Here is a 14,411-nt window from a genome sequence, read left to right as displayed (position 1 = left end):
TTAGCAACAAAATTGCTACAATGACTACTTAGAGGTATTCTTCCTTTACTTATTCTTTTTGTGACTGAAAAATGGCTGCATTACTCAACTGAAAACTTCATAAATGCCTTCCCTATCACTGAAAATTAAAGCAAATGCAAGGACATATTTCATAAATATGTGTGCTTCCATGGTGGTTCCATCCTCAACTCAAACCCAGCCTACAAAAGTGTTGGGGTTTTTTTTTGGCCGTGTCGTGCCACATACAGGATCTTAGCTCCCTGGCCAGGGAATCAAATCCGCGCCCCCTGCAGTGGAAGTGCAGAAGCTTAACCACTGGACCAACAGGGAAGTCCCAACATGATATTACTTTAAAATATATTATCCCAAAGGAAAAACATTACAAAAAATATATGAAGACACTAAAAACTATGACAATATAATTATACGTAAATATTTTCTAGATTATAAATAAAAGCTGCACTCTAATTTTTATTCTCAAATCAACAAAAATAGTTACCTAAAAGAAACTCTGGAGCTTGTTCAAATTCCAATTCATCATTATTCAACATAATATTTCTAGGCAGGTCAGCCAAAATCAAGTCAGGAGCAATCTGAGATATTGGAACGGTGAGCCTTGGTTGGTCTGGATTCACTAGGAGGTCTCCTGAGAAGTACATAAAACATTTTTTTTTAAAAGGTAAACTATTAAGGTTGTATATAAGTTTGTCCTTTTGATTTACAGAAATAATCACATATTTTCTATGATTTCTAATCACTCTTTAAGGTTTTCTTACCAATCTTATTTTTCTCTAGAAACTCTGAGAAAGTTTTAAAAGTTGAATTAATACCTATCTACTAGGAATTTTAAATACTCATTCCTAGGTTCACTCACTAGAAAGTAGAATTCAGAACTGCCTTAGACTATTGATACATGAGTAGGAAATTATATATTCTTTACTTTTACAACATTCTTGGAGCACTTAGCCTATGGTTATCATTGCTAAGTTACTTCCATATATCATCTATTTTAATCCTCATAACAATTCTATGAGGTAGTTTTGGTCAGTACTCTTATTTCACAGATGAGGTTATGTTGCTCAATAGCCAGTATTCAAACTCTCAAACCAACATTTTTTCTGAATCTAGAGTATAAGATCTTACTGGGTAATAAATATATTTTTCTGAACTGTCACTACAATTGAATGCAGTATCCTCTAACTCATCCCTTATGGATAAGAATAATTTTTACATTTATTTCAAACCTCACTTCACAAATATTGAAAGGATCACTTAAAAACATTTGTATGTTGTATCAACACATACCTTCTTCTACTTTCTTCATCAAGTTGTCAAGTAAGATTTTCTGATGTTCTTCACCATCATTAAAACTATATAATGCCCACTTCTTCAACAGAGTTTCTCCTTCACCACAAATATCAATCTCCAATAACCCTGGAAACCACTCTTCCATGAGAGAGTCAATGTGGTCCACAACTTGGCCCAAAAGAATACAGCCTACATAATCCAAAGAAGACTTCATCAACACCCTAGCTGAACCTTATTCTGTCACAAAACTGGAAAGAACCTTATTCTGTCACAAAACTATAAAGTTTTTTTTAAAAGTTTAGATTTCTTTAGTGGTACAATTCAAAGTTTTTAATTAATTTCCTTACCTTTTCTACAAGAAGGAACTGTAATTTTTAAGAAACTCTCTGGGTGATTATCTAAGACTTCAGATCCTACCAAGCAATAAGCTTCAGGAGACCAATTCAAGTAGATGCCTTGTCGCCAATACATTCTGTTTGGGCGAAGTGCTCGTTCTGAAAGAAGTTTAAATGAACCCACATATAACCATTAATTATTAGCGGTTCCATAAATTAAAGGGGAAAAATTCACTGCACACACCACAAATGACAGTAAGAGAGATATATTTGTTTTGAAGGAAAGTACTGGAATCGTTAAAGATATGAGTCCCCATCCATATCTATTAAATATAATATTAAATATTTTATCCTCAATTTTGGAATGAAGTAAATAAAATGCCCAGTATACAACCTAAGATAGATTTCAGGTTCATGGTGTTAAGTAGTTTAGTATGTGTAATAGATGAAGAAAGAGAATCATAAGTAAGTTCCCAAAACTTTTAAAAAGAGGTTGGTGGTCATGCTAAAACCAACACTTTGATGTGATGTAACTTTCTATATGTCGATTAACTGCAAGCAACATAAGGTTTACTTCAGAATACAGTACCACCTCAATAAAGCTGATTTTTAAGCACATAAAAAATTATATTTTCCCTTTGGAGCACTAAGATCTCTCCTTCTTCCAGGAGGAAGAGCTAGCATTATAAACACCCATTTTTATTCTTTTTTGTAAACCCCTCAGGGATTGTGCAGCAGAATAGAGCTATTATAGTCCCTACACAGAATGGTCTGAATGGTCAGGAACTGCTACACTGTTAAATAAAACTCCCTGACTGCAGTGGTGGCCATTCCTAGTTTTTCTTTGCGCACACGTGCGTGTGTGTATGTTTGTGTGTATGTGTAGGTTGGGTGGGTGTGTTTAAACAAATGATGCTTACTAATTTCACCTTTTTAAATTGCTACTTCTAGTCTGCTTTGGCTTGCAAAGCAAGATAGTCATAGGCATTGTAAATGTGTCTAAAATAAGCACACATGGGCTTTGAGGAATTTTCTTCTTAACAAATTGCATGAATTTATTTGAGTGTATATCTTTATATTGGCCACTCTGAGGTCTTTTGAGCTTATTTTCTGATTTTCAGCTGCCTTTCAAACAAGTAAACTCTGGGAAAATGACATTAATTTTAATATGCTTTCCTCCTAACTTCTCTAAATATGAATTCTTCATTAAATACATACCTCTTCCTGAAAGCATGTAAGGTGAAATTTCAAGTAATCGATTGATTAATCTCGACCAAAAGCCCATTGGAAAATAAGGCATCTCATACAGTCGAATGATAATTTCAGAGTTCTCACAATGGGGAAGCTCTATTACAGGTCTGTGGTCCGACAAACTAAAGATAAAAGGACACTGTCATTATACAGCTTCATAAAATACCCAATCATGTTGACCAAAGTGCTTTACTACTTGAAATCAATGAATTGAAGATAAATATTCTAAGCAATTGCACTTTTTATAATGTTCTTTCGCTACATGCTCTTCCTACTCAAAATGTAATGGTTATTTAATTAATGCAAATGCATGATCAGATGTAGATGCATGAAATTTTTTCAATAATCTTATTTATACTATAAATAAATTATTACAGTTCGTTATGCACAGACAAGTAAAGGGATTATGTAAAACTTGAAAAAATTCATGTCCTAGAAAAGAGTTATATCTATTTTTAGAATTAGTTACCATCCATCAACCAATGCAATTTGCACTTTTCAATGTCATATTACTTTATAACATTTCCCAGGTGCTTATAAAGCAGTAAGAATTTCTACAGTACAGGGCTATAACTTAGGCCTCCATTGTGTTGCCCATACCTCTGAAAATTCACAGCCATAAATTATTTTAAGACTATGTTGAAAACTCATTATATCCCCAGAATCTGCCTAATAACTCTTCCAGTACCATGTAAGGACACACACACACACACACGCACACACACATACACACACAGAGAGACTTATCTCCACTATTAACCTTTATTAAATTAGGCAGTGCTAAATCAAATAGTAATTATATACATAAAATCAGTCATTTACTGTATCTTTAAATGTGAAATTTAGTGTTTTCATTAAAAGAAAATGTTATACTTCAGTACAAAGTTTACACAAGAAGAAAAAAGTTACTACATTTATCACAGACCAAAGTTACTTTGACTACTAAAACAATATAATATATGGTGAATTTCCATAGGGTAATAAAATTTTAAGTTTTGGCTTACCTGCTTGGAACCAGCAAATATTCTTCTCCTGTTGGCAAGGCAATCTGGAATTTTTCTAAGAGTTTAAAGTACTGTGACATGTAGTTCTTTGGAAATCTCTTTTTCTTTGAAAGAAATTTTTCCACATCTCTACGTGAAATAATTCCCTTAGGATGTTTTGGACAGCCCTCCACTTTCACTGTCAAAATCTGAAAGATTTAAACTTATACATAATCACTAAAATTTATTTTCTGGAAAGTTTTGAATTTAAAACATTTCCTGTGCTCAGTAAAAATGATTAAAACAATTTTAATGTTGTCAAGTACAACACAGGACCTAATTTCTCTAGCTAGCAGCCAGGTAGCCTAGAAGCCCAGTGGGGCATGTACTCCCTACACACACAAAAAAATTTTTATTAAATTAAGGGAGTTAATTCAGATCAGAAATTCTGGAGATCCTCTGAAACCAATGAACCACAAGCCTTCCCCAACTCCAATTAACACATCAATCCAGTACCCCACATCCTTGTTACAGTCTCATCAATAGTATATTCCTAGGGAAATTATCTTCCAGACTGTGTTATCACTACAGGTTTGCAATAGAAATGTTACTTTACATTTATATAATAGGAGATGGTTTGCATCAGCGAGAAGAGAGGTAGCTTAGCACATTTCAGTGATTCTCAAACAAAGTAAGTAACCCCTGAATTTCACTGGACTCCACTCAGTCTGGATCAGTAGGTCTAAGATGAGGCTTGAGAATCTGCTTTTTTAACAAGAAACTCTGATGATTCTAATGTGGAGACCATACTTTGAGCTTTGATCATCATCATAACAATTAAAAATATAAGTTCGGAAGAACTCAGGTTCAAATCCAGGCTCTACTGCCAATTGTGTGACCTTGGGAAAGATATTTAATTTCTTTACCCACAGTTTCCTTCTCTGTAACATAAGATAATAAAAGTGACTGTCTCTTAGACTGCATGAGAACAAAATAAGATACACATAAAACATGCAAAATACATACAACAATTTTTAGCAAATAGCAAGCCTTCAAATGTTAGCCATTATCTACATATTCCTATTCATTTTACTTGGCCAAATTAATTTTCAAAAGAGATTTGTGCTTAATTTTCTTTAGTAGATCTATAATGCTTAAGGGATACTTAAATAGGAACAAACATTATTTACATTATCATGTAGCTGGGTAAAATACTGGACTGTAAAATCCGTAGGCCCGAGGACTTGTCTCACTCAACACCATATTTCTATTTTGTACATATACCGTCATTGAATCAATGAATGCATGACTGATTGAACATAATGATATCTAATGCAATGTATAATGGGTCATTAAATAATAAAAACTATAATTTGGGACTTCCTCCATATCGTATAGTTTATAGCCGAAACTGCTCTTACACTTTAGGTAGTGAAGAAAACTGCTGTTTTAGTGTTTTTAAAGTTGCTAAGACCTGTCTGACAAACTCACTCTCTACCCCCAGCCATACTTTATATTTTCTTTGTAGCATTCTGTACCACCTAACATGTTAAGGATCCATGTTTTGGTTATTTCCTCCCATTTGAACGTCAACTCCATGAATGCAGGAAACTTGTTTTGTCTACTGCTGTCGCCCCAGCACCAGAACAATATCTGGAACATCATTAGGTGCTGAATAAATACTGTTGAATTCGTGAACTGGGGGAAAATAAAGTTTGGAGCATTTTATCCTAGGGTTAGGTTCATAGGCACTGGAGCCAAACCACTTGGTTTGAAATCATAACTCTAATTCTCCCTGAATATGGAGTCAAACCACTTGGTTTGAAATCGTAACTCTAATTCTCCCTGAATATGTAACTTTGGATAAATTATTTAACCTCTCTGTCCATCAATTTCTTCATCTTCAAGAATGGGCACTAATAAAGTACCATTTAAAAGAGTTGTTCTGAGAATTAAATGAGATAATCTTTGAAAAGCATATAAGTAACCTCTCATATGTCAGCCATTATTGTATACTTATTCTAATTTATTTTACTTAGACAAACTGATTTTATTTTATTTTATTTACTTTTTTTTTGCAGGAAGGAAAACCTTTTATTTTAAACCACAAATAGTCAGCAGGTGGCCACAACTATCCATGTTTCATTAAAATTACATAAAACCTAGGTACAAAAGCACCACTGATTATTGTTCTAGAAAAACTGCATGAAAAAATTCAAATACACACAGTAAAAACACCACAGTATGCACAGGACTAAATTTTTAAAGCAAGTGCATGGAATGGTGAATCAATTTTACAGACAGCTTCCTATACTAAATTGGTATTTATTTTACTCAAGGATGATGGGAATCTCCAAAACTCATGACTATGAGAAGGTAAAATGTCCATCCTTATATATTTTTGTATGCCAACTAGCAGAGTCCTAAAAAATTAGCATTTACAAAATACTCGGTAAAAATAGCTTTTAAAAGTTGTCCCAAGAGGTACATAAAATCAACCCTAATTTTCATGACAAATCATTCTCTTTCGTTTACAGATTCAGTTTTCTGTGCCTTCCTTTCCAGCTTCTTGCTTTTCCTCCTTCTTCCCTTTAGCACCTTTTTTAACCTTTGTTGCCAGTTCTTTCTCAGTAGGGCTAATGTGAGGATCTATGCATAGGATAAGGGCCTTAGCAGATGTTTTTCTTGGTTTAGGTTCAGGTTTTGGGGGAGCAGCTTTCGCTGACAACCTGGCAGACCATCTGGTGGGCTCCTGTTTAGTTACTTTGGAGCCATCCTTGCCCTCTGGATTCTCTGGAGACTTTCTCTTCGGCATAATGACTACGTTGGTACAGCTAAAAAGTAAAGCAACGGGCTGGAACTGCTGGCACCGCCACTGGATGCTGCCCCTGCCGCAGCTGTTCACGCACAGGGCTCGGCGTAGCACGGCCTCCGACAAACTGATTTTAAAATAGAAGTTTGTGCTTGATTTTTTTAGTAGATCTATGCTGCACTACCACTATCTGTAGCAGATAGTTTCCAAAGATAGACACATTAATTTTTTTCTCTCTCTACATGTGGGCTGCTTAATCCTTCAATATATAGAATCCATCCATTTCCCTGAACAAGACTAGTGGTTGCTCTGCTCACTAGAATATGGCAGAGCTGACATTTTACCAGTTCTGGGCCTGGCCTTTAAGAGGTCTAGGCATATATGAGAGACCACATGGAGGAGCACCAACACACCAAAAATGTGAGTGTAGCCTTCTTGGACTCTCCAGCCCAGCTCAATGAGGAAGCCAAGTGAACGACCCCTGTCAATGCCATGTGGAGCAGAACCACTTGGCTGAACCCAGTCAACCCACAGAACAGTGAGAAACAATAAGCTGTTGATGTTTTACTCCAAGTTTACTTGTGTACGCTAGGTTTTGGGGTATTTTGTTATATAGCAATAAAAAACTGAAACCTTATCTTAATTTTATCACCTTTGAAAGACCTCTTATTATTCCTTCAGCCTGGTAATTTCTAAGGCTAACTTATGCCCTTGTGCAAGGAAAGAAAATTTTCCAAATTTCTCACACAACTTTTTATCAAGATTAAATTGCCATGCAAGTTTTATAATACTCTACCAGTAAGTCCATTTCATATCTCTTTTATCATATAGTTAAATGAGTTTTGCAAATTTCTCTGTGTGTTGATGGAAACTTTAATAAGTTTAGTGACCTAACAGCTCTGCGCACAAAGAGGGTGGCTGGGCACATTAGAGCTTCTACACCATGAAATTATTTCTTCCCTTGTCTTGATGACTCACTTGGAGGTGAATAACCCTATTTATTTTTGCTGGTTTGGTGTCAGGCAGATCATTCTGTCTTCACGTGATTACTTATGGCTTTCATTCTCTTTAAACCTTAATAAAAATGACATATTTCAGTATATCACATAAATAAAAATGATGGCATTTATCTTTTACATTAAGAAATTTTACTGACCCTTTAGATCTATCTTTCAAAATAACCTGAGTTGTTCAAATTCTTGACTTAATTTTCAATTAAATTAACATGTTTATAGTATAACTAATAGTATAACTATGCTAATGAGAGTTTCAACTTAATTACTCCATAGTATCTTCAGGGATTTTATTGCATCATGATGGAAATTTGCTTCTGTTACAAGATAGTGATTCTGATGGAAACCACTTTGTTATTCTATTGAATAAGATGTACCCACTCTCATATTATCCACACGTGTGCAACTTTAAATAGTCCCAATTCACATGGAAACACATCACTTTTTGGTGCAACTTTAGCCTTTTCTTGACTATACAGAGTTCAGTTATTTTCTGATACAGGTGCCGCCTAACAACAAATCTTTAGGGTATAATTAAAACTCCCTTTTCTACACAGAGTGCATATAACTACACATATTGTTTCATTTAGCTCCATACCTGGCACACTTTCCAAAACTACATGAATACATCTTTACAGTTTTGAAGATTTTTTTCATTTCCTGAAATCATAAGTCTTTAATTACCAAATAGGTCAAATATAAACTTTTGCTAAAACTTACTATTCACTTATACTGAACTAGGGAGCCAATGTAGAAGATAATATTGTTATTATCCTTATTTTACAAGTGAAGAAACAAAAGGTTAAAACATTAAGAAATGTCAAAGTGAGTAAGGATTTAGGAGAGATCTGAACGCAGGTCATGCTGACTCTAGAGCTTGTGCTCTTGACCACTATACCTTCCTGGCTCCATTCTCATTAGGTAGATGAGTAAAATCACACTTTCCATGGCATATGTGCAGAAGGATGAAAATCTATTTTAAAAATATCTGCCAGACGGGCTTCCCTGGTGGTGCAGTGATTGAGAGTCCGCCTGCCGATGCAGGGGACGCGGGTTCGTGCCCTCCAAAAAAAAAAAAAAAAAAAAACTGCCAGAATAGTAATAACTGTCCCATTACGATTAACTGCCAATTGCAACATTTCAATACATTCTCAAGTTCTGTGGTATAGGATTTAGCCACAAATTAATTCCCTCTTTAAAATATCTTTCTTATTCTTCCTTAGATGAAATTTAGGAACTATTATTCAAGATTACCTGAGGGAATTTAATTACCATTACAGTTGATTAGAAGAGAGCTTTCTGAGGCTTCCCTGGTGGCGCAGTGGTTGAAAGTCTGCCTACCGATGCAGGGGATGCGGGTTCGTGCCCTGGTCCGGGAAGATCCCACATGCCGCAGAGCGGCTGGGCCCGTGAGCCATGGCCACTGAGCCTGCGTGTCCGGAGCCTGTGCTCCACAACGGGAGAGGCCACAACAGTGAGAGGCCCGCGTACCGCAAAAAAAAAAAAAAAAAAAAAAAGAAGAGAGATTTCTAACATAAAAAAATACAATCATTTTAGTGACTCAAAAAATTATACTCATAAACAAAATAGCCACCAGTGAGTGCACATGCTGGAGACGCCCTCCCCAGGCTCACTTCAATTCATGATTCATCCAGATGCAGTTGTTCTCACCCAGGGTGATTTTGTGCATCCTAAAATATTTGGCAATGTCTGGGCACATTTTTGCTTGTCATACTGGGAAGGTACTACTGGCATCTAGAGGGTAGAGGCCAAAGATGCTGCTATCATCCTACAATGTACAACAAAGAATTATCTGGCCCAAAATGTCAATAATGCTGACATTGAGGAACCCTGAGCTAGTGTGTTCTGTTTGAATGGTTTTCTGTGGCAAATCTATAGAGGTGGATTATGATAGCTAATTAATATAAACTCACTGGTAACTGTTATTGGGAGAAGAAATAATTTTCCATATGAAATATAAATAGAGAAAAGACAGCCATAACCACCACTATTCAAAATTTTTAAAATTGTAAGCATTTAGAACTTACATTCCACTGAAGAGTCAAAATTTTCCTCCATGTTGTCTAGACTGAGGTTTCAGAGGCTCATCAACCCAATTTTTGTATATGTACTTATCCCAAAGATTTTCACAAAGCTTTCATTCAATTGACTATATCAATAACCAAACCAAAGCTATCATCAGGATCTAGAAAAGTACTACGGAACAGAGCAGTACAAACACCTGTCTGTGACTTGAAAACAAAGACATTAAAGTAAATTCTAAGATGTCTTCTCTTCTTTCATGAAGTTCTTCTTTATGCAGTCTTCTACACAAATTGTTCTACAGTTTTCTATATTCACAGTAGTTTCTACCTTAACTGAACACAAACTCTATAAAACTCAGTGCTCTAGGTGTCACTTGTAGTTTTCTTCAATCATTACTCCCATGCCACAAAAATATAGTATACCAACCTGGGCCATGACTTTACAAAGCCACTTGGGTTCCACAAAATATAAGTCACTTAACTGCAAGGCTGGGTCTTGAAAATGAAGGAGGACCCCTGGAGTACAAATCAAGAGTGAAACATAGAATTTAGAATATGCAAATATCAAGGGGCTTTAGAGAGAATCTAGTCCAACCTCCTCATTTTACAGATGAGTAAACTTCAGTGGCAGAGCTGAGACCCGAACCCAGGCAACACAGCTCCCAAGCCCTGAAATCCAAATATTATTTTAAAAAGTTATCTTTTGAACTATATAAAATGATCATATTTAAGACAAAGCCATACATTGAAGAGCATGTATTTAGAAATAAATAGAAATTCATAAATATTTTTGGCTTTCTAATTACATATTACAAAGACACATCTTATTTTCGAATACAGGTAAGAAACACAAAATATCAAAGGAAGCTACTGGTTTAAGAACAATGAGGAGATGAATGGATCAGATTCAATCCACATAAAGATTATTTTTCATACAGCAGAATCTGGAGATCAAAAGCAACTTCCCAACCACTTATCCGAGCACTACAAATCAACTCACACATTTCTAGCAAGGTTATATTGATCAAGTACACAATTAGCACCAAAGTCTGTTCAAGAGTTTTCATCTGTGAGGTCATGCTGACAACATGTCATGCAACAGAGCAAGATCTGCCACTCAGTAGCTGCATCATCTCAGACAACCATTGATTCTCCAAGTGCCACGTTAAACCATCCCAATAATAATTCTTCTTTTCAGTGTACAAATAGCCTCCACATAGGGTCTCACAGGTCCTGAATAGTACAGTCAAGTTCTACAACCCATGTTTTAACTCCTGCTCAGACACCTTTTCCACTACTACCCTTAGATAATTTCTCAATTTTTCTCTTATGACATAATACATGATTCAACATCAATGCTCATGATGATCTTTCAAAAAGAAAAAAAAATCAGTTACCTATTAAAGAATTTTGTCAATATTCTGTTAAATTTTAAATGTAAGTTCTATACAAGGTTCAGGTACATTTTCACAAATTACTACAGCAGAGCTTTCAAAGAATATGCAATAAACAAACCTGATTCATTTAGGAAGTGAACTGCATGAGGAAGCTCATTTTCATCTAACTGCAGCTGATGTTCTTTCACAAGTTGTAATAATCGTTTCTGGTCAATTACAGGAAATTCAACTGGCACATTTTTACGCTCTGATAAAATGATTTTCTCAAGTTCTACATAGCAGTCTGGAATCAGCTGCCCAACAACAGGCTGATCTCGGATCTATGAAATTACAAATGACAAGCTGTAAAAATCCATTTTATTCATCGATTTGTCTGGTGGGTGGTAAATTCTATGCTAATCATTCAGAACTGTATTTTTTAATAAAATCAAAATGTAATGTAAAACCAATTAAATTGTCAGGAATAAATAAGATGATCTTAAAATAAGAAAAAATATGAACACAGAAGCCAATTTGGAAAGAACTATCAAATAATATTACATGGAAATATTTATCTAGCTATTCAGAAAATCCATGGCAAAATCCAAGATAAATCATTGACAGTAAATAAAGGACTTTCTGTTTTCTAAGACATTAAACTTACATGCAATAGATATGCTAGCATAAGAAGTCAGCAAGTATTGTAAGAGCGTTTGAACCTTATTTATTAGATGAAAATGTGATCCACAACCCAAGGTAAAACTAAATTTTGTTCTTGTTATTTGCAAAATGTTGTATTAGTGGAATGTAGGTATCAACAGTGAAATCTGGAGACAGACAAAAAATTTCCTCACCCAAGCTATGCTTTTTCGTGGAAACTTGAACTTGGAAAAATAAGAAATCATCTAAACCCCAATGATTCTGATATGAGAGGATGATCTGGGGTCTGTTACACTTAGAATCTAACAACTGTCTACTAATCGAGAGATACATAAAATAAAATTTTAAAAGAATGACCTTAAAGTGATAGTTTCTATAATTAAAATCTTTTCCAAACTTTTTTCTTAAAAATCTAATTTTAAATAGAAATGCAACCCTAACAATAGTAACTAAAATACCTTTGAGAACCACCAGGTGGCACACTCTCCCCATTCTCAACCCATGAATATATTCTTGTATATTCTTTTTACCTGACAATAACTAACATAATTTCTACTTGAATTCTTCAACTTATTACAAATAGAAATTGGGTTTTATTACACACATGCACACACACACTTTAACTTGCTCCTTCTACTTTTAACTAGAATCTTAAGGAAATTGATTTACAGCAACTGTAACCATTACTTTCATATTTACCTCCAAACATTCAAGATTGTTTCAATGTACGCTTTGAACCAGAAAATTAAATATAATTTCACTAACCTGCACTTTTCATATTCTCTCTCTTCATCATTTATAAATTAAGATAAAAAATAAATTCAGACTGAAATTTATGTTTTAACCCAAGAAGGGAAACCTACATATAAAAGTAAACAAGAGTTCTCACAGAAAGCAATCAAGTAACCAAAGGATGAACTTTACAGGGCTGGATTACAGGGCCAGCAAAGGATCCCACTCTGCTAAGGGGCTGGACAAGATTGAGAGGGATATGGTTGGCACTGAATTCTGTTTTGTCCTCCTTGTTTTAAGCTTTATTATCAGGTCACCAACAGCCAAAAACAAAAAACTTTTATTCTGAAGTCTGCACAGACACATGTTAATAAGGGTGAGACAGGGAAAGATTAGAAAAGAGCCAAGATAAAAGGAAAAGATGAAAAACAAATGAAAGGGCAAACAAAAAAAGATTTCTAGTAGATTAAAAGCTGTTGTTTGAATACAGGTTGAAGCACCTCAGGGAGGAAAGAATATTCAAGTTCTGGCAGGTTTATTGTTTTGGGGTCATCTGAGTCACTATTCTGCAAAGCAATCAAACAGATTTTCAAACCAATATGCCAGAATGATGTATCCATTAGTAATAGATACCTTTCTTCAAATAATACTGCCATTTCTCAAAGCATTTGTTTTACTTCTTTATCTGGTATTGCCTTCAGAGTTCATGTACAAGTGCAGAAAGAAAGTTGGTCTCATTAATTGATAGTGATAAATTGCTATTAGCCTAAAGCAATACCAGTACAGCTTGATGAACCACCTTATCCAGACTTTGCTTCAACTAAATTCAGGCTTTCTCAAAACAAACTCATCCTCCAAGAAGTCTTTTTTAAAATATGATAAATACTCTGATACCAATGATAAAAAGAGAAGCTATTAAAATATTATAAATAACAACAAAGTTCTGTAAGCATAGGTATAGTCTCAAAAGAAAACTCCCTGGGTAAGGAGAATATTTAATTGAATATATTAATTTTGCATATTTGTTTCTTAAAAGTCATATTACTCTTTAGTCATATGTCCCACAAAAAAAGTAAGAAAATCTACAAATAAATGATATTTCATTCTTCTTATATAAAATGTCACTGATCCACCATTTGTAAAAGCTTTTAGTGACTGGGATAAATGTGCTGAAAGATACAAATGTGCAAATTCTCTCCCTGGGCACCACAAAGACCAGTTTATAAATGGCTCATTAGGTTTTGGATAGGAACATAATCTGTGGAAATGGAAAAGTAAGCTAACTAGCCAACACATTATAACCAAGGTGACCATATAATTTATCATCCAAACTGGAATGCTTCTGAGAATATAGTGGGACACAATTAATAATTATGCTGGGACTGTCCAGGCAAAACAGGACCCTTGTTATAAGCCATGGCCTTGATCATTAGTGCTAATGAGCTAAACGAACAGAGATTAACAGTGAAATCCACCATTGTGTTGTTATATTGAACTATTCAGGGTGTTTTTCAGTACAGTTCATACCATGCTGTCTGTAGAACCCAGGTAAAATTTCTTTCTCTTGCAAGTATTAAAAACAAGTGTTCTCACTGTTAACCAATTTATTTGCGTTTTATGAACTCCATGAATTACATTTGTCTTACCAGAAGAAAACTTTGAAATCAAAAACATAATTCCCAAAATGAAAAAACCCAGTTTGTATGAACTAAAAATTGCTTAGACATTGATGAAAACCAAATTAGTGACCCTGATTATCAGACGAAAGAAACTTCTCCCAATATTGAGAAAAAAATATTTGGAAGGGAGATCACAGTGACAAGAGACATGAAGGAACAACGAAGAAAATCAAGGAGAGCATAAAATAAGAACTCGAAAAGAAAGCAGATGGAAAAT

The 14,411-nt window shown here is 34.7% G+C and overlaps 1 protein-coding gene and 1 pseudogene across 5 annotated transcripts in view; both read right to left on the bottom strand.

Annotated features, from left to right (window-relative positions):
- LRRK2 (leucine rich repeat kinase 2) overlaps positions 1-14,411 on the bottom strand; it is a 147,070-nt gene that overhangs the window by 38,031 nt on the left and 94,628 nt on the right. For all 4 annotated transcript variants that reach the window (XM_024740434.1, XM_024740433.1, XM_024740435.1 and 1 more), the window contains 7 exons: positions 11,263-11,464; positions 10,175-10,263; positions 3,899-4,086; positions 2,862-3,016; positions 1,656-1,802; positions 1,306-1,497; positions 500-646 (listed from right to left, as the gene is read on the bottom strand). In XM_024740434.1, coding sequence (XP_024596202.1) covers positions 500-646; positions 1,306-1,497; positions 1,656-1,802; positions 2,862-3,016; positions 3,899-4,086; positions 10,175-10,263; positions 11,263-11,464 — 1,120 coding nt within the window. The remainder of the gene's footprint in view (positions 1-499; positions 647-1,305; positions 1,498-1,655; positions 1,803-2,861; positions 3,017-3,898; positions 4,087-10,174; positions 10,264-11,262; positions 11,465-14,411) is intronic.
- LOC112396659 (high mobility group nucleosome-binding domain-containing protein 3 pseudogene) lies at positions 4,118-8,757 on the bottom strand (annotated as a pseudogene). Its single transcript, XR_003002617.1, has one exon. The product of XR_003002617.1 is annotated as a high mobility group nucleosome-binding domain-containing protein 3 pseudogene (transcript).

Source organism: Neophocaena asiaeorientalis, unplaced genomic scaffold, assembly GCF_003031525.2.
Source record: "Neophocaena asiaeorientalis asiaeorientalis breed wild unplaced genomic scaffold, Neophocaena_asiaeorientalis_V1.1 scaffold340, whole genome shotgun sequence".
Lineage (NCBI taxonomy): Eukaryota > Metazoa > Chordata > Mammalia > Artiodactyla > Phocoenidae > Neophocaena > Neophocaena asiaeorientalis.
This window is presented reverse-complemented; position numbering and strand designations above follow the sequence as displayed.